This window comes from Sarcophilus harrisii, chromosome 1, assembly GCF_902635505.1.
Source record: "Sarcophilus harrisii chromosome 1, mSarHar1.11, whole genome shotgun sequence".
NCBI classification, from domain to species: Eukaryota; Metazoa; Chordata; class Mammalia; order Dasyuromorphia; family Dasyuridae; genus Sarcophilus; species Sarcophilus harrisii.
Genome location: NC_045426.1, coordinates 709,862,148 through 709,881,430, shown reverse-complemented (window position 1 = coordinate 709,881,430; position 19,283 = coordinate 709,862,148). Strand labels below are relative to the sequence as shown.

The following is a 19,283-nucleotide window of genomic DNA, read 5'->3' as shown; positions in this document are numbered from 1 at the left end:
GGAATATTATCTTTAAAAATGAAATTATGGAGGTGAGAAAGGGATACACTGGGAGAAAGGGAAAAGCAGGTGTAAATTATCTCACATAGAAGAGGCAAGAAAAAGCTTTTACGTGGAGGGCAAGGTGGGGGGGAGTAAGTAGGAATGAGGGATCACAGCTTAGTGACTTCCCCCAACTGAACAACAGCCATATAATTGGTCTCCTGGCATCCAGATTCTTCCCTTTTCTCTCCACACAAGTACAGAACTAGTGTTCCGAAAACCCAGTTCTGACCCATGCTATTCCTCTGCTCAAGTAACTTCCATGTCTCCCAGTTGTCCTGGGATAAAACACACACTCCCCAGACATAGAAAAGCCTCCAAGATCTGGCTCCATCTTCCCTCTCTGGGCTTATCCTCCTCCCCCTCCACTTTGCACTAGAGTGGATTCCTTGCTGCCCAGAGTTTGGACCCCTGCCAGGTCTTCTAGCCTCGCCTCTGCTTCAGACCAAGGGTGAATTGGATGAATGGGAGATCTGTCCACACCTCCTGGGCAGTGGGTGCCAGCCCTAGGCAAGTAAAAGACTCTTCCATTAAAGAAGAAACCTGCCCTGTCAGGGTGGAATGGTGCAGGGGGACGAGGACTGCTCTGGAGAGAGCCCTGGGGATTCAAGTCCTGTCACCACCTGGGTGACCTTAGGCAGGACCTTCCCCTCTGGGCTTGAGGTCCTTCTACCTGAAGATCCAAGATTCCAGGGGTTGCTCAGTCCTCATCCCCAGAGGCTCTGAGCGCTGGGCTCAGAGGCAGGAATAGTTGAGCCTCAGACATGTTGAGCTGCGTGCAGCTCTGTCTCTGTTCCCTCCTCCACAGAATGGGAGTCCTCCTCGCACCCACCTCCCAGGAGGTTGTATGGACCAAATGACATGTCTGTGAAGCACTTGGCAGAGTACCCAGCACATAGTAGGTGCTTAATATATACTTGTTCCCTCCTGTCATTTGTGAAATGAAAGGATTCAATGGGTGTGAGCGCTCAAACCTCTTCTACCACTAATCCTAGAATTCTCTGACCTAAATTTGGATCCCAATACTACCTTTGGGGGCTTCTGTTTCTTCCATTTCTTTTCTTTTTTTTAACAAGTTTTTTTTTTTTAATTTTCAAAATACACATATGGATAGTTTCCAACATTCACCCTCACAAAACGTTATGACAGATTTTTTCCCCCCTCTCTCCCCATCTCCCCTCCCCTAGATAGCAAGTGATCCAATATAGGTTAAACATGTGTGATTCTTCTACATATATTCCCACATTTATCATGCTGTACAAGAAAAAAGGAAAAAAAGGAAAAAGAAAACAAAATGCAAGCAAACTACAAGCGTGAAAATGCTCTGTTGTGATCCACACTCAGCTCCCATAGTCCTCCCTGGGTGCAGTCAGCTCTCTCCTCGGCCTGGAGGAGATCATTGGCACTGGCCTAAATCATCACATTGTAGAATAGAGCCACGTCCATCGGAATCGATCATCGAATAATCTTGTTATTGCTGTGTACAATGATCTCCTGGTCCTGTTCCCTTCCCTCAGCATCAGTTCCTGTCAGTCTCTCCAGGCCTCTCTGAAATCCTCCTGCTGGTTGTTTCTTACAGAACAATAATATCCCCTCACATTCATATACCACAATTCAGCCATTCTCGCACCGCTGGGCATCCGCTCACATTCCAGTTCCTTGCCACCACAAAAAGGGCCGCCACAGACATTTTTGCACATGTGGGTTTTTCCTTCTTTATGATCTCTTTGGGATTATAGTAGAGACAGTGCTGATCAAAGGATATACACAGTTTTATGGACTTCACTTACTTTACCTATAAAATAGGGATAATGACACTTTCACTACAAGTTCACGGTATTATAAGACTCAAGGGGGATGATTTTTGTAGAATCCTTATAAAGCCCCAAAGTTTTCTGCATTCTCATCATCATCCTCTCCATTACTGTCATCTCATCTTTGCTAGAGTTAATTGTTATTAATGATAATAATTCCAGATATAATGTATTCCTCATAAAACTGAGGAACCCTCATTAAAGAAGGAGCAAATCGGGTGCTTTCCCGAGGAGAACGCCCCTCCCCCCAGAAAGAAGGGTCTTTCTGGGCTCCTGGGAAGATCCCCCTTTTTCCTTGTCTCTCACTAGACTTTCTCTGGTGAATGACACCATTCCCGTGCTGTGGTCAATAGCCCCCTATCCCTGTCATCGCCCTCTCTAGCTAACACAGTTATTCAAGACAGCTGATAACCGAACCACGGAAAGGGGAACTGTAACTGAACACTGACTTTTTCCAGCTTTATCTAGGTTTTAATTTTAAACACAAGTGGACAAAAATAGGCAGACCCCAATCAAGTGCTTTAGCCTCTGAAAAGGAAGGCTGGGGGATGGTGGGAAAAAGGGCTGATCTTGGACCACAGACATGCCGGGAACTTCAGGATGTTCCCACGATACTCACTGTGTGTGTTAAAAATACCTTCAATACCAAAAATGACAAAGGGTGCAACTAATCCTGTTAATTAAAGCCAAGAAAAATACATCTGAGTCCGAGCCATTCCCCAGCCCCGACAGAGGCCCTTCCATCCAGAAAAGAAATGTGTCACTGGTTTCTTTACCGCGTATATTGGCACTGGAAATACTATATTTTCCCCAAGTTTTTAACTGTTGCTGCGCCACTGTGGCCACGAGCCTGGCTGAAGGAAGCCCATGAGAGCTGAACTCCTAGGAAAACATTTGCCGCCGACCCACCAGTTCCCATCAGTCTCTGGACGTTCAGTTTGGGAGGGTCAGGATCCCTGACTCTTGAGGCCTTTCTCAACGGCACATCCAGGCTCCCGCTCAAGCACTGATGCCAATTAGGTCAGCGCTTCTTCCTGGGGAATATCGGGATCCCTCCCCTGGGACCAAGGAGATTTTTGTTCTGAGAAATCCAGTTACTCTAGAGCGAGCCTCCCAACCCCCCAATCCAAGGTTTTCCCCTCAAATAGGACACATTCTTAGAAGCTTCTCGGCATGGGACACGGCACTACCCATCAGTCGCTGTAACACCCAGTATCTTTTAGCTCTTTGAAAGACATCTATAACAATGTACATGTGCGTGCGCGCACACACACACACACGCATACTCACATTCTCTCTCTGTCTCTCTCCCTCCCCCCCCCCCCCCGCCTCTTCCTTTCATTCTCCATCACTTTGTGCTCACAGAAACCCGGTCCCCCAAGAAGACAAAGACCAGCCCCCCTGCCTCTGTTCCCCTCCAGCCTGGTTTTTCACGGCCCCTTCCAGGTACTCCCCCCAATGCTATCTCCCAGCAGCTTTTCTCCCTAGAGGTCAAGGGCATCCAGTCCCACTGCTGTCTCTGGCACCTGGCAGCAGGTAACTACGGGTCACTAAGCTAATGAAGTCTGTGGCTCACGCTGTTCCCATCTCCACCCCATCTTTAGGAGCACCCTGGTCACCTAGTTTGCCTAGCATGGCCTCCCTCCCACTCTGTTGCCCAAAGGGATGATCAAGGCCTTGATCTTTGTCATTACCTACAACAGCTCCAAGTCCTCAATGAGGAAATGCCTCTGTGTCCATCACTCCCTATCCTTCCATAGCTCCCTGGTCCTTCTTCCTACAATCATCCTGTAACCTCCCCACAGCCTCCAAACACCCTGCCCCTCCTTGGCTTTTCCCAGGGCATAAGCGGTGGTTTGAAGTCACCTTCTTGTCTGTAAGAATCTTGACACAATTGAGAGTCAGTTCCTTATTTGGACTTGGGCTTCTTCCCTGGAGTCTCCCCCCGCCCTCCATGGGCCTCTCTTCCTAAGTCCCAAACCTGAATCACCTTCAGTGACCACCTTCTATCTAATCCGAGCACTCAGAAATGCAGATAAAGTCACGCGATCATGCAACTGGGTCCGCCACAGAGTTAACTCTAACATGAGATTCCCAAGGCCTGCAATCCCTCTAGTACTCCCTCCCTCTCCCTCCTCAAGAAAGCAAGGAAAACAACGCCCGCTGCAAAATCGGACTTGGAGAAGAGAAAGACAAGAAAAGAGAAAGGAAAAGAAGGAAAAAATATGCTTCAGGATACACTGATTCTCTCACTTCTCCATCTGGAGGTGGAAGCATTTGATATCATGAGTGCTTTGAAATCATGGTTGCTCGCTGTGTTGATGAGACTCCCCAGTCTTTCAGAACTGACTGAGTTTACATGCTTGTAGACATGATTCTCCTGGTTCTCTCGTTCCACTTTGTGCTGGGGTCTCCGAAGCCCTCCCACTCACCATTTCCTGCAGCACAACAGGGTTCTGATCCAATATTATACCACAACTTGTTCTGCCGTTCCCCGTTGATGGGCACTCCCCTAGTTTCCAGTTCTCTGCACCATAAAAAGGTGCTATATGGTGTTCCTACTGGGCCCATATCCCAAAGAGACTTTAAAGGAGGGAAAGGGACCCACATGGGCAGAAATGTTTGTGGCTGCTCTGTTTGTGGTGGCCAGAAACTGGAAACTGAGTAGCTGCCCAGCAGTTGGGGAATGGCGGAATAAGTGAGGGTACATGAATGTTATGGAATATTATTGTTCAGTAAGAAATGACCAACAGGATGATTTCAGAGAAGCCTGGAGAGACTTACACGAACTGATGCTGAGGGAAATGAGAACAACCAGGAGATCATTATAGATGACAACAAGACTATATGATGATCAATCCTAACGGACGTGGCTCTTCAACACTGAGAGGATCCAAATCAGTTCTAATTGTTCAGTAATGAAGAGAACCAGCTACCCCCAGCGAAAGAACTCTGGGAAATGAGTGTGGATCCCAACATAGCATTTCCTCCTTCTGTTATTGTCCACTTGCAGTTTTGATTTTCTTCCCCAGGTCATTTTTACCTTCTTTCTAAATCTGATTTTTCTTGTGCAGTGAGATAACCGTATAAATATCTATCCATATATTGTATTTAACATATACTTTAACATATTTAACATGTATGGGACTACCTGCCATCTAGGGGAGGGGGTGGGGGAAAGGAGGGGAAAAGTTGGAACAGAAGGTTTTACAAGGGTCAATGCTGAAAAATTACTCATGCAAATGTCTTGTAAATAAAAAGCTATAATAAAAAATAAAATAAAATTAGAAGAAAAAAAGTGCTATAAATGTACTTTTAAATCTTTCTCTGATCTCTTTCAGGTATAGACCAAATATCAGGACCACTGGGTCAAAGGGCACGCCCAATTTTTCGGGTGCAGTTCCGAATTGTTTTTCAGAAATGGCCCCCAAACTTACTGTCTCTTCGAGCGCCTACACCAGACCCTCACCAAAGTGGGCTTCCCAGAACACAGAGCTGGACTCTCCTCCCAGAAGCTTGCACCTCTCCGCTCGGGAAAAATACAATTTCTCTTTGGGGCATCTAAAGCCCTTGGCAGTTTGGCTCCCATCTCTTTGTAGACTGGTTTCCTGTGTCAAGCACCAGTCAGACCGAACTGCTTCCTCTAGAATTTCCCCGGATATTAGTGTCCCTCTCCCACGCCTGGAACGCTCTCCTCCCCTGCACTTCTCAGAGAACCAGGCCATCCAAGGCCCCGTGCAGGTGGGGCTTCCCACTTGAGTCCATCAGAGCCAGCTGTTAGCAGCCTCCCTGGCCCAAATGACTGCTTACTTTGGTGTGTCTGGGGAATCTGCCCCCGAGCAGCCGTCCCCAGCTGAATGCAAGTGCTACAGTGAGCAAGGCCCGTTATAGTGAGCAAAGTCTGTTATAGACATAAGTGAGCAAAGTCTGTTATAAACATAAGTGAGCAACTCCCGGTCTAAGTCATGTCTCTTTTGAGTCAGAGGCTCTGATGAAGGACAGCCGTACGGTTGTTGCATTTCCCGACAACCCAAGTGTGGAGGGCTGGTTGGCGGGAACGGGGGCGTCAGACTCGGGAGCCTCCCTCCCAGACGCTCTCTTCCCCCCCCCCTGAGCCTCCTTCCGTGGGATCCTCCTCCTCTGGGCTGCCCTCTGCAAGGGCTTTGCCTGGGCCCTCCTCTCCTCTCAGCAGCGGCTGGAACTTTGTTACCATCTCTGCAGACAGTCTGACCTCTTCTGCCCCCAATTTCTCTGCCCACCACCAACCTTGCACCCCGCCCCACCACCTTTCCAACATCTGCAGCCGGAGGTCCAAGTGTGGACCAATAGGTCATTGTGTCCAAAACGGAGCCATTCTCCCCCCCCCCCCCCCCACACACACACACACACTTCCCTTATTGCAGAGGCAGCCTCCCTCCAGTCCCTCAGGCTCACTACCAAGGGGTCGCTGTGGACTCCCCCCCTCCTCAATAAGCTGTTACCAAGGCCTGACCACTACAGCCCCCGCCCCCTCTGACACCGCCCACACTTGTACCAGCATCCCTTCACAGCCCACCCATGGGCAGGCCTTCAGTCTCTCCCCAACGTCAGCTGGCCTCATTCAGCCACCAAGTGACCCTCCCAAAGCTCAGATGTGACTGCGTCATCCCGACCTCTCTTTCTCTCTCTCTCTCACACACACACACACACACACACACACACACACACACTCCTCATGGCTCCCAGGATCAAACACAAAATGCTCCTGTTGCCTCCAAAGCCTCCCTTGTGCAGCCCCTCCCACCCCTCACTCATTGGCCTCCCGGCTGTTCCATGACCAGGACCCTTCAGCCCCGGGCACTTCTGGCCTCTCCCACATTTCTCCTCCTCCTTGGTTCTGCCTACTGACTTCCATTAAATCCCCCCCCCCAATTCTGGGGCCTCAGCACCTTCCCCGTGCTGATCATTCCTCTGGCAGAGCGCTTACTTTGCACCCATGTGCTGGCAAGCACTGTCCCTCATTAGACTGGCATCTCCTTAAGGGCAGGTCCTGGCTTGTGGACTGCCTGGCACACAGTAGACGCTTAATAATCGCTGACTGTTGGGCACTTAGTAAATGTTGGCTGACTGCTGACTACAATTTGACATTAAAAAAGCAAAGTTCCACATTTTGGCTCAAAAAAGCAGCTGCAGAAGATGCAGGTACGGCCAGACGAGTATTTTTGAAAAAGAGCCAGGGATTTAAATGGACCTCAGACTCGGTCCATGATGATGCGAACCGCAGCCCGAGCCTAGGGAAGGGGGTTCTAGTTCCACTCTGTTCCCAATCCACCAGTTTTAGTTCTAGGTAGTTCCTACATTACAGATAAACAGAACGATCAGAGAAAACTGGACGGCAGGAAGAGTTGATACTGTGATACCCGAAGATCATCCAAGGGAAATAGAGCAAAACACAAAGAGAAGGGCTGCTCTCTAGGGCCCAGACTGGAAGGGGCTCCCTTGGGCAGCCCCTTGCTTCAGGAAGCCAAGGCACAGACACCACGGGCAGTGTCCCTGATCCCAGCTGCCAAATCGGGCTATTTTTGCCTCCTGTCACTCTCCTTTCTCTCCCCCTCCCAGCCCCCGCCATGCCCCGGCCTCCTGGCTGCTGTGCCCCTATGACCTCCAAGTTCTCCACACCGTCTCCCAAGTGCATTCCTCAAATGCCCACAGAGCCAGGTCACTCCCAACAGCCTCGGGCATCAGAGCCGGCAGGGAGCGATTCTTCTGCTTGGCATCTCCCACTCTGTATGACCTGGCATCTTTCTCCACCTCCAGCCTTCCCAAATTCCGTGACCCGGCCCGTTTGGCCCCCTTACAGCACCCGGCTGGAGACGTTCCTCCCTAACACACTGGGTGCCGGCGATCCACTATCGACCGCTACTTCCACTGTGTTCTGGGCATTTTGGGCCCGGCACAAGATTTTCCCCACTTTTCAGGCTCCTTCCCCAGGGTCACGGGGGGAAGGGAAGACCGCCAAGAGATCACTTTGAAAGAAAGATTATTGCCGGCTGCGAGCGGTGGCTACTGTCAGCAGCAGGAGGCTCCCTCTGGGCCCCAGGACAGTGGTCTCTGCACCCCCCCACCTCCTCTCCCACCTACGACCAGTCCCACGGTCAGGGGAGCCCCCACAACGTGTCCCCTCTGAGGAGCTGAGACGGGGACGGACGCCACCAAGTGGCACAGACGGGGTCTTGGAGGGGAAAAAGCGGAGGTGATGCTCTGACAATGACGGTCTCTGGCTCCCCCCCAAACCCAAATCCTCCCTGGAGTTACGCAAACCCCGTGGAGCCGTAGCTAGGAGGTGGAGCGTCCAGACTGGCCGGAACACAGAACAGAAGGGAATCGGCTGTTTATTTTCTTGGCCCAAGCCAAGGAATGCGGGCCCATTTCCTCCCCGCCCCACCCCACATACCACACAAGATCTCAAGCCCCAAAACGTCTGTCATGGGCCCTGGGCAGGTCGGGAGATGGGGCTCAGCCGGGGGACGCCATTCCCACAGGCCCACCTTCCCCGACTCCCCGACTCTGAGAGTGGGACCTCAAGGCTGCTGGGGAAACTAGGGGACCCCAGAATCCCAACTCACACTGTGACCCATGTCCAGGGCGGGGGGGGGGGGGGGGGGGGGGGGGGGGCGTGCCATTCCAAGGGACTCTAAGCAAACACAAAACGGAGTCTTCCTAGTCTACCGATCTTAGGCACGCCCCTCCCCCAGAAATCTCTCCCCTGTTTATCAGCAGCACTAGCTGGCAGCCTTCTCCAGGTGTGGCCCAGAGCCTGCTGTCTCAGCCATCCCCTCTCTCAACACTTTCCCCAGTTAATTTTGATAAGTTAACCTTCACCTCGGACTCGAACCCATAAGGAAGCTCGCCCATTTTGGGTCACGCTCCAAGCCCGAGTCAGGATGAGCAAACAAAAGGCCAGACTCCGGGTCCAGGCTCCTTCCTCCATCTGTCTCCTCTGAGAGGACAAGGCCAACGGTTCCCAATCTCCTTCCCCCTGGGGCTTGGGCAGCTCCTCTTTGCTACTTTGGAAGCTCCTTTCTCCTTCCGAATTAAATGTTTGCACTCTCAAATGAGCAATTACGACAAAGCTGTTAATTCTCGAACCTTGGGCCCGGGATACAGACCGAGAGACGCCCTCCTTCGGTTGCTCCGACAGCCTATCGGAGCCCAGGTACTTCTCAGGTCCTTTTCATCCACTTGATTTTTCCCGGGTGGAGAACGAGGCTGCCCTTTTAAACATAATCAGGGATCTCACCGGGCAGGCTCGAAATCAGAACAAGGGCACCTGGAGGGGATCTCACTGGCACTGGACAGTCTCCGTGACCGTGACAAGGGCCTTTGGGGGGCATCCACTTCCTGGTCCCTTCTCGATACTGGCAGGATCACACAGCTCTCTTGGGATGACTTTCAAGGAGCCTTGTAGGACTTTGCCATACGTTGGGAGGTAGTGCACGGATAACAGTCCATTTTAAAGATGAAAAAGTTGAGTCTCAGAGGTCATGTATCTCATAGCTAGGAGATAATTGTCACCCTCATTCTTACTGTTTCTTATCTTTAATGGCGGTAACACAGAAGAGATAAGGAATTGCGCAGAAAGATCAGAATAAAGGATATTGTCCATAAAATGTATCATGAAAAGAGATGGGACGGTGGCGGACGATGGCGGAGTCAAAGTGGAGAATAAGGGATGGAGTCACCATTGGCACAACAGCACGATGTCACTTGGAAGAAGCGACTCTTCCACCGTGAACTGAGAGGAGACCAAGGGTGGACAGAAGAGGCCCAAGGAGGCCCTGATTTGCCCCCAAGGCAGCCCCCTGCAGCCCGACTCCCTCACCCAGGACTTTCCGGCTCCCTAAGGGCTCTGCTCATCCTCTCCCTGTGAGGCAGGGGCTAGGCCACAATCGCCAACTCAGAGTGCAGGTGGCTGAGAAGGCTTTGTCCTGGTTACAGAGATGCTGGGGCAGAGCCCGGGCCAGCTGCCCTTTCCAACCCGATGTTCTGCCAACATGGGGACATGGCACGCACCTCACACACACAAATCGCCAAAAGCAAAGCGTACACACCAGAAACGGGAGACACAGATACCCATGGATGCTAGAGCCCTCGCTAGGGGAGATGCTGTTACTGCCAATAGATGATAGAGCCCTAGCTACAGGAGACATTACTGCCCATGGATGCTAGAGCTCTAGCTAAGTGAGATGCCTTTACTACCAACAGCTGATAGAGCCCTAGCTATTGTTACTGCCTGTAAATACTAGAGACCTAGCTAGTGAGATTACCAATAGATGACAGAGCCCTAGCCAGAGGATATGTTATTGTCAATCAGCCCCAGGGACGAGGGGGCTCCACCGGGAAAAGCCACGTGTCCAAGCCAACAGGACCAAGCTGCAGTTCTCTGGCCTAGCTCCTTGCTGCCACATACAGAAAAGGCAAGTGACAATAATCTCTCGGCCCAAGCTGACACCCTAGCAGGTTTAGCCCATTTTTCCATCCCAGACAGACATTCACTGTTCAGAACCACAGAACTTCAGAAACAAGGACCTGACTCTCCATAACCGCCCAGATCCTGCATCCCGACAGGTGCTTTTTACAGAATATCCTGAGAGCCCCGGCAAGCTCTCAAGGTAGTTTGGCTCATTACTGGGTCTGTATCCCAAAGAAATCACAAAGGAGGGGAAAGGACCTCTATGGGCAAAAATGTTTGTAGCAGCTCTTTTTGTGGTAGCAAAGAATTGGAAACCGAGTGGATGCCCGTCAGCTGGGGAATGGCTGAATAAGTTCTGGCCTGTGAATGTTACGGGATATTATTGTTCTATAAAAAATGATGAACAGGCTGATTATAGAAAGGCCTGGACAGATTTCGATGAACTGATGCCGAGGGAAGTACACAGAACCAGGAAAACATTGCACACGGCAACGAGAAGATCGTGCAATAATCAACGATGAAAGAAGTGATTCTTCTCAGTGGTTCCGTGATCCAAGGCAATCCCAAAAGACTTTGGACAGAAAATGCCTTCTGTATCCAGAAAAAGATTGAAGGAAACTGCATATAAGTCAACATATACTATGTTCACTTCTTTTTTGTTTGTTTGTTTGTTTTTCCTCTCTCGTGGTTTCCCTTTTGCTCTGATTTTTCTCTCCCAACATGATTCATAAAAAATATGTATCAAAATAAATAAACTTACAATTAGACAAAAAGGAAAATCAATGTAGTTTGGGCCAGGCCTGGATGGGGCTGCATCAGCACAAGTGAGGTGTTAGCGGGTAACCCCTGTGTTCCTACAGAACAGCATCAGTCCAGTCCACTGGAGGATGGCAGTCAGGACCGTGGGAAGTGGCTGGGGTGGGGGGGGGGGGTCACGCTCCAGACTTCTCATGGTGGTGACAGCCAGAGGAAAAATGGCAGGAGGGGATGAGGGGCTCCAGACCTCCCGCGGCACCCTGAGGGGAGACCGGCCGCCTGCTTTAGTACACTTTCTCCAAGAGACCACCCACCAGCAAAGTATGTAAAGGGACAGACAGCCCCCAGGAGCACACGTCCGTCTCGTAGGGCTCCACGCCAGAGAAACACAACATCGAGAACCGACAAAGAATGAAAGGGGCTGCTAGATTCCAAGCAGGAATTGTGTTCCATTTCGGAGTCAATCTGAAAACAATTTATTATTATGTGGAACCCTCACAGGGACACAGCTGCAGAGGGACAATGAGCAGGGCCCAGAACCGAGGAGAAGGGAAGGGGCCGGGCTGTATGTGGAAAACCAGGTAGGACTTTTAAGTATCTCAATCTGTTCCCAGCCACAAAAGCCCCTCTAACGATCACCCACGTTCTGGCTGGGAGGCTCCGTGGCTACGAATCATGGATACCGCGACCTCAGAAGAACCCCAATGGTAGGTGAGCCAAAGCGAGGGAAAGCTGCACAGAGGGCGTGTGTGTACACGGCCGGAGACCAACAACGAGCAGCAGGGGAGAACCGTGTCAGAGGCCTCGGGGGCTCTCAAACTGTGCGTCCCCCTGATCCTACAGTGGCTCTGCTGGGCCTGTATCCCAGAGGGATCTCAAAGGAGGGAAAGGGACCCACGTGGGGAAACATGTCTGTGGCAGCCCTGTTTGTGGTGGCAAGAAACTGGAAACTGAGGGGATGCCCATCAGCTGGGGAATGGCTGAATAAACTGTGGTATATGAATATTATGGAATATTATTGTTCTGTAAGAAATGACCAACAGGATGGTTTCAGAGAGTCCTGGAGAGACTGACATGAACTGATGCTGAGGGAAGTGAGCAGGACCAGGGCAGCCAGGGGGCGCAGGGGGTAGAGCACCAGCCCTGAAGTCAGGAGGCCCTGAGTGCAAATCTGCCCTCAGACACTTTAACCCCAACTGCCTCAGCAAAAACAAACAAACAAACAAAAAAGAAATGAGCAGAGCCAGGACCTACACAGCAACAGCAAGACTATGTGATGGTCAACTCTGACGGACGTGGCTCTTTTCAACAATGAGGAGATTCAGGCAATCCCAAGAGACCTGGGATGGAGAGAGCATCAGGCACTGGAAGATTGTGGGGACTGGCTATGGATGCCAAAAACAGCATCTCACCCTTTTTGCTGTCGCTTGCTGCCTTTTTTTCTTTCTCATTTTGTTCCTTTCTGATCTGACTTTTCTGTGCAGTGGGATAAGTGTGGGAATATGTACAGAAGAATTGTACGTTTGACATATAGCGGATCCCTCGCCGTCTAGGGGAGGGAGTGGGGGAAGGGAGGGAGGAAAAAAATTGTAGCACGAGGTTTTATGTAGCACGAGGGTGAATGTTGGAAACTATCTTTGCAAATATTTTGAAAATAAAAAGGTATTATTAAAAAAAATCTCAGGGACATGTACAAGTGCAAGATCATAAAAGGAAGAGACAGAAGAAGAACGGCCCCAGAGCTACCTGGTAACCTGCCCAAAGCCCAGGGAAGAGAAGAGCGTCTCCAGCAAGATGAATAAGGAAGAGAGTATACAATGCCTACTGTGTGCCAAGCACCGTGCCAGGTGCCTCAGAAATCTCACAAGCACCCTGGGAGGGAAGAGCTTGTCCCCATTTTACAGGTGAGGAAACCGAGGCAGGCGGCACGTTAGTGAACTACAGGGTCACACAGCTGGGAAGTGTCCCAGGACACACTGAGCTCCTCTTCCTGGCTAGGGGCCCAGTGCTCGCCTGGACAGAAGGATGAAAATGCTCCAGGGCCAGGGCCAGGGGCAGGTGCTTCAGTGGGAACAAGCCCAGGCATGGTCCGGGGAGTGGCTGCGAGCCCAGCCCTGCCACTTACTCTGTGGGACCCAAGGCCGGACACCAAGTGTCGCTCTCCATCAAAGGTCAGGGGGTGGATTATCTCCGAGGTCCCCCAGCACCGAGAGCACACGATGGGAAGGTTTGTGGGGGCATGACCTGCACCCCCTCGAGGAGGTTATGGGTCCCCATGCCAGGGTCCACCCTGGGCCCACTCACCGGGGCCACACCCTGAGCCCCACACGTGGGACAGGTTCGGTTCAGATGGACAGAAGCCTCTCCTGAGTGAGGGCCCCCCCCCAGGGAAACGTCAGCTCCACAAGCACTGACTAAGCACCCCCCCGGGGGGGCACCAGGCCAGGCCAAGGACACACAGGCCCAAAGCAGCTGCTGCCCCAGGGAGAGAAGCGCATCCGAACAGCCTTATGGGGGGTATGGGGGGCAGGCGTCCTAGGCCCGGGGGAGGGGCTGCCCACGGGGTGTTTATGCTGAGAGACATCATGGAAAGAGCGCGCGTGCACATGTGCGTGAGGGTGCAGGGATGGGCACACAAGAGTGTGTTTATCTGGACCCCAAATGCACACAGTCTCCCATGCTGGGGAGTAACACGGGGGTGACTTTCTGCGCCTTCCTCACCTTGAGGTGCTCGTTAACCAAAAGCACCCTCCTCGGCCCTGCCGCGGCCCCTCGGGGCCTCCTGGGAGCACGGAGAGGACCAGGCCCCTCTGCTTGGGATCCCCAGGAAGGAGGACCGAGGGAGGAGTCCTGGGAGGGGCACCTGGCTGACGGGGACAAGGGGTCCCAAGGCCCGGCCCAGGCCTGCAGCCTCCTCTCTGCCGAGTTTATAACAATCCCCATCCTTGAGAAGGCAGACCTAGAAACCGCCTTGTTTCCCTTCAGCCGAGCCACGTCCCCAGAGCCGGGAGTCGGGGGGCTGCAGGTGGGCTGCAGCATCCTTACCTCAGCCTCCTTCTGCTGGAGGATCCGATCCTTGTCCACCACCTCCTCCCCATCTGGCCTGAAAGACACAAGGGCCCGGCCTGGTCAGACACAGCCAGGAGCCTCACAGAGGAGGCCCTCTCCCTCCTCCCCTGCCCCAGCCTGTTCCCTGCCAAATGAAGCTGGCCTTCGGTGCTCCTGGGACCGGCTCCTTCCTCCAGGGGCTTCTTTATAAGGGAAAACAGGGAGAAGATGGGGGGGGGGAGGTGACCCTGCCAAGAATTTCATTCAACTCCTTACAGGAGGAAGTGCACCGAGCTGCCCAGGCCCCGAGTCCAAATCCCTGCTCTCACACTGCCCGGTTGGGACCACACGGCTTTCTTCTTGGGACCTCGGTTTCCCCGTGAGTAAATAGGAATAATGATTCCTACCCTGTCCAAGTCCCAGGAAAATAATTTGTAAACTTTAAAGCTTTATAGAAATGGGAGTTTCTTTTGCTTTTCAAGTGTAGATTTGCTAAAAATCAAACAAAAATGTCAAACTTAGCAAGCTGAGGCAGAAAGGGCTCCCCAATAGCACAGAAGAGAATCTCCTAAACTCGGCGTCCTTGGGGGAAGTTCTTCGGGGCCAGAACGGAGCAGAAGGACCAGCGAGCTTAGGGCCAGAGAGGAGATACCAGGGCCCGGAGGGAAAACCCAGCCCCGCAGAGGCCGAAGGAGCCGGGAGAGCAGTTGCCGCCTTGGGCCAGGGCTCTGCCCAGCGCCCCCAGCCCCGCCCCTGCCCCAGCCCTGGCACACTCACCCGCCGCTCCGCTTCAGCCTCTCTGAGCGGAAGTTCTCATAGTGCAGGTCCTGGGTCACCTCTTGGAGATCCTGCATGTGCGTCCTAAGGAGAGTCCGCAGCACAGGCCGCGTCAGGACGCTTTTCCCCTAAGTCCGCCCCAGCCCGTCCCTGCCGCCGCTCCCGATGCTCTCTCCGTCCCACGGTGCCCACCCCACACCGGGCACCATCACCGGGGCAAAAATGCCCACCCCGGCCTGGCCCGGACACTGACTGACGAGTGGCATCGGAACCGGATTTCCTGCCAACCAAGCCACGGTCTCCCCAATCCTCTTCCAGTTCGGGAAGCTGACGAGCATCCCGCCCCGGGCCAAGCACAGCCCGGCACACAGGAGGGGTTCAATAAACGCCTGACTGGGCAGAATGTCCTAAATGTCCACATTTCTGATAATCTGGTTTTTCTCAGGGTGGGGAAGAGAGGGAGGAAATTCAGACCTGGAAGTAAAGTTGGATTTAAAAACAAAACAAAACACAGGTGAGGGACCTCTAGCTACAGAGCCCTTCCAGCTGTGCCGAGGGCTTCAAACCCAGCTCCTCGTCCCAGCCGGGAGCCAGGGGGCCGCAGAGATCACTGCGCCCAATTTACAGATGAGGAAACTGAGGTTCAGAGATGGGGAGTGTAATCGGCGAGAGGCGAAGCTGCAGTCTAGATTTCTCCCCCAACTGTCACCTCCCAAAAACCAAACAGACCCGGATTTTCTGGGCGCCGCTGCCCGGCCATCGAGTCCTCTCGTCAACTCACCTCAGCCCAAACTACACTGTGACAAGGAGAGGCACTTAAGCAAGACCAGAAGGTGTCGGCCCATGGCTGAGTACAGACCCCCACAGCCTCCATCTCTGGGGGGAGAGGGGGCTTCACCACCAGGGCCTTCTCTGGTTCTCACAGTCCAGGAGATCAGTAGGAGACGGCGCCGGGCCCGGAGCCGGGGGGGCCGCGTTCCCAGCCACGTGACCCTGGGCACGCCGCTTCACCACCATCTGCCTCAGTCTCCTTGTCTGTGAAATGGGGACCACAACGGCGCCTTCCCTCCGGGGTGGTCAGCAAGAGCCCGAGAGAGAATATCTGCGGACTGTGCCGGCTCCCTTCGGTGATCAGAGTTTCTGGTGGCCGATCTTCCCGTCCCACCACTGAGTCCTCCTCGCCCCGCGGCTGCCTCGGGTCGCAGGTCCCCGTTTCTCTGATCCCCTCCCCTCTCATTGCTCTCTGCACAGACGTCCCACCCTCCTCCGCCACTTTCCAGGTCGGGGGGGGAGCTCCTGCTGCCCACAGGGCCCAAGGGCGGCACAGTCATCACCCCATTGGCTCCTCACGGCCCAGGGAGGGAAGGGCCATCATCACCCCCATTTTACATGGAGGGACCTCCCGGGCAAAGGCTCAGGCAGCCGTAAATGTCTCAGGCTGGATTTGAACCCGGGTCCTCCTCCTGGGGAGCCCGTGCTCCAGGCCCTCTGGCACCACCTAGTGGCGTCCTGGCTCCCCTCGCTTTCCTAATGCGAGGGCTCCCTGCGGGGGCTCAGGGACCTCGGCCTTGGGTTGGTCCCTCGGGGGCCCCTGTGAGCGGTGGGTCACAGGGCACGGGCAGGTCGGTAACTGGCCCCGTCTCTCCGATGCCGTTCGGAACGGCCGCGCCCCTTCGGCCAAGTCCCGCCTGCTGCCCACAACGGGGAACGTGGCACTCGCCAACCCGCGGAGAGGGGGCCAAGGGCTGGGCCCGGCCGCCCGGGGGAGGGCGTCCAGGCAGGGCCGCGGTGCCGGGGGCAGGGGAGGGCCGGGAGTCCGACACACTCAAGTCGCCCCCGGACCATGAAAATGTCATTGGGAAAGGGGAAAAAAGCCAAAACAACACAGACAATGCGAGCTGGTCATTGTCTAAGCCAGTGTGAGGGGACCCAGGCCTACCTGAGGTGACACCCATCAGACCCCTCCTGGTCCTCCCCCAGCTGTGCTGTTGCCATGGAGGGCACTGGAAACCCCAGGGCCGCCCCAGCCGGGCCGTCCGCTCTGCCCTGCCCCTCCTCCCAGCATCCCTCAGGTGCGCCCGTCTCTCTGCCCACACAGTCATCGCCAGTCCAAGGTCATTTTCCTGAAAGTGATGGGGGCGGCCGTGTGCCCGTCTCCGGTCCCTCGCCCTCCTACCACCCGAGGGGCCTCTCAAGGACTCTTTTGTCTGAAAGCCCGGCCCCGGCCTTGGTTGCTGGGCTTGAAGCAGTGGCTGGGCTGGGACGTGGAGCTGGGAGGAGGGAGAAGGGGCAGGAAGCCGGGTCCTAGGGCCCGGGAGCTGGGAAGGCTGTGGAAGCTGGGTCAGCTCTGGGGCCCACAAACGTCTTTCCTCCATCGGGCCCTTGGCCCAGTCCGGCCGGGTCAGCATGGGGGAGGGGATCAGGTGGCAGTCCTGGCTGAGGCTGCACTGCTGCGGGGAGCATTCCCGCCAAGTCCTGCCGAGGTCTCGGCTACTCCAGGGCACGGGCCCATCCACCCTCGCCCTTGCAAAAGGCTAAAGCAAGGAGGTCTCCTTGAAGCCCTTCCCCCCCCACAGGCCCAGGTTATGAGCCTCTCCGGCGGCTCCTCCCCAGGGACTCCCGGAGCTGTTGTGCTTCACTTGCACGTAAGGCAGGGCTGCAGCAACATCGGCCTCAGCCCCTGGTGATGCCCCGGGCACAGGGGGCACCTCTGGGGGATGCCCAAGGTGCAGGGATGCCACAGCGCCCCCTTCAGCCACCAATTATCCTCACCCACCCACTCCCTGAGGGGATCTTGGCCTGGATATTCCCCTCTCACCGACAGGTCATGGCCCGGCCCATCTGCTGAGACCCACGGGGTGTGACCGCTGCGGTCCCGGTCCCTGGAGTCAGGGGAGAGCTGGGTAAAAAGCTGCCGCCAAAAGCAGACGATCAGCCCTGAAAGGGCTCGTGAGCTCTCACCCCAGAACACCCCCCGGAGCCCCTCATCCTGGGGCCAGCAAACGGAGATCCCCGCGCTGAGTCACCAAGCTAACTTCGGAGGGGAGCAGCCCTGCCAGGACTTAGAGATGGGGGATTTCCCTCTGCTAACCATGAGCCGTCCCAAGGCCTCTGGGAGAAAGCGGAGATGCCAGCCCGTCTCTTGCCCAAGGGCCGTATCCACAGGCACAGCCCATATCGCTGGAAGGAGCCCTAAGGGCTATTCAGCTCATCGTGCCTCCCTGACAGCCTCCCGGAGGCTGCACCAGCAAGCAAGGGCGGCCCCCTCTCAGGGCCCCGTCGGAGCCGCTCTCTCTCTGCACTGTCCCCGGGGCTCCTGGCTCTCTCTTCCCACCAAGGGTGCGTTAAAGTTCCTTAAGGCGCCTCTCATGACCCTGCCAGCCTCAGCTCGCTCGGTGACTGGCACCCGGTACCGGCCCCTTCTGGCCATCGCGGCCCTGACACTTCAGCTGGTCAGGAGAATGGCCGCGACCCCAGCCCGCAGGCTCCCGGCTCCCACCGCCGCACGTTGTACGTGAGGAGACCGAAAGGGCTTTCAAGTCCCTCAGGCTCCCGGCAGCCGGGGCAGCGCTCGGTGACTGACGGGGAGTCCTCCCTCACCGGTGGTGTCACAGGGAGCCCCCCATGGGGGCCCCTGCATGGACTTTCCCCGGCTCTGCCCGTGCTGGCAGGCGATGCAGCCATGGGCAGGAATTACCTCGCTTGAACTTTGCCCGCTCCTCTGCCAAATGCGGACAATAATTCTTCCTCTACCTGTCTCCTAACAGCCTGAGGAAAGCCCTTTAAAAACCTCAAAGCCCGAGAGAAGCGAGTTATTATTGTCCCCTGCAACGGGCCCAGACAAACGTCTCACAGAGAGTTCTGGGACGGCCTGGGCACGTCCATGTGGGCTTTCGACAAATTCACACATTATTAGGCACCTACTGAGTGTAGAGCACTGTGATTTTCCCCCTGAAAAAGAGCACGTGCTGATATCTCATTGCCACACCCACCACGAAGCCCGGCTCGGGAGGAGAGTCGGGGGTTCCAGTTCAGAAGAGATCGTGGCCTGAAGCTGCCCAAAGTCCTCACTTTCAGACAGACACACAGGCAGCATCACATCCTAGTGCTCCCCCATCCCAGTGCTCCCCCATCCAGTGCTCCCTGCAGCAGTGAGCAGAGCACCGGAATCACATCCCGATGCTGGTTCCTCCCCCTCCCGGTGCCTTAGTTTCCCCTTCTGTAAAGGGAGGACCTCAGGGCTCCTCAACCATTGTCAGGTTCTGTCGGTAACCGCAGCTGGCGCGTCCTCGGGCCACCACGAGAGGGCAGCAGAGGGTCACAATGTGCTTCCCAGAAGTGCTGGGTGTGCTCCCTCCTGGACAAGGACTCCCAGCCTTTCTCCTGGGGCAGGT

General features: G+C 54.6%; 1 protein-coding gene and 1 long non-coding RNA gene across 4 annotated transcripts in view; one reads left to right on the top strand and one right to left on the bottom strand.

Moving 5' to 3' along the window:
• Window positions 1–19,283, bottom strand: part of LOC100921588 (septin-2) — a 100,207-nt gene that overhangs the window by 34,412 nt on the left and 46,512 nt on the right. For all 3 annotated transcript variants that reach the window (XM_031948986.1, XM_031948984.1, XM_031948985.1), the window contains 2 exons: window positions 14,890–14,973; window positions 14,110–14,167 (listed from right to left, as the gene is read on the bottom strand). In XM_031948986.1, the coding sequence (XP_031804846.1) occupies window positions 14,110–14,167; window positions 14,890–14,973 (142 nt within the window). The remainder of the gene's footprint in view (window positions 1–14,109; window positions 14,168–14,889; window positions 14,974–19,283) is intronic.
• On the top strand, window positions 11,105–14,581 carry LOC116420870. Its single transcript, XR_004231317.1, has 3 exons — window positions 11,105–11,645; window positions 12,749–12,968; window positions 14,391–14,581. It is a non-coding gene; the product is annotated as an uncharacterized LOC116420870 (long non-coding RNA).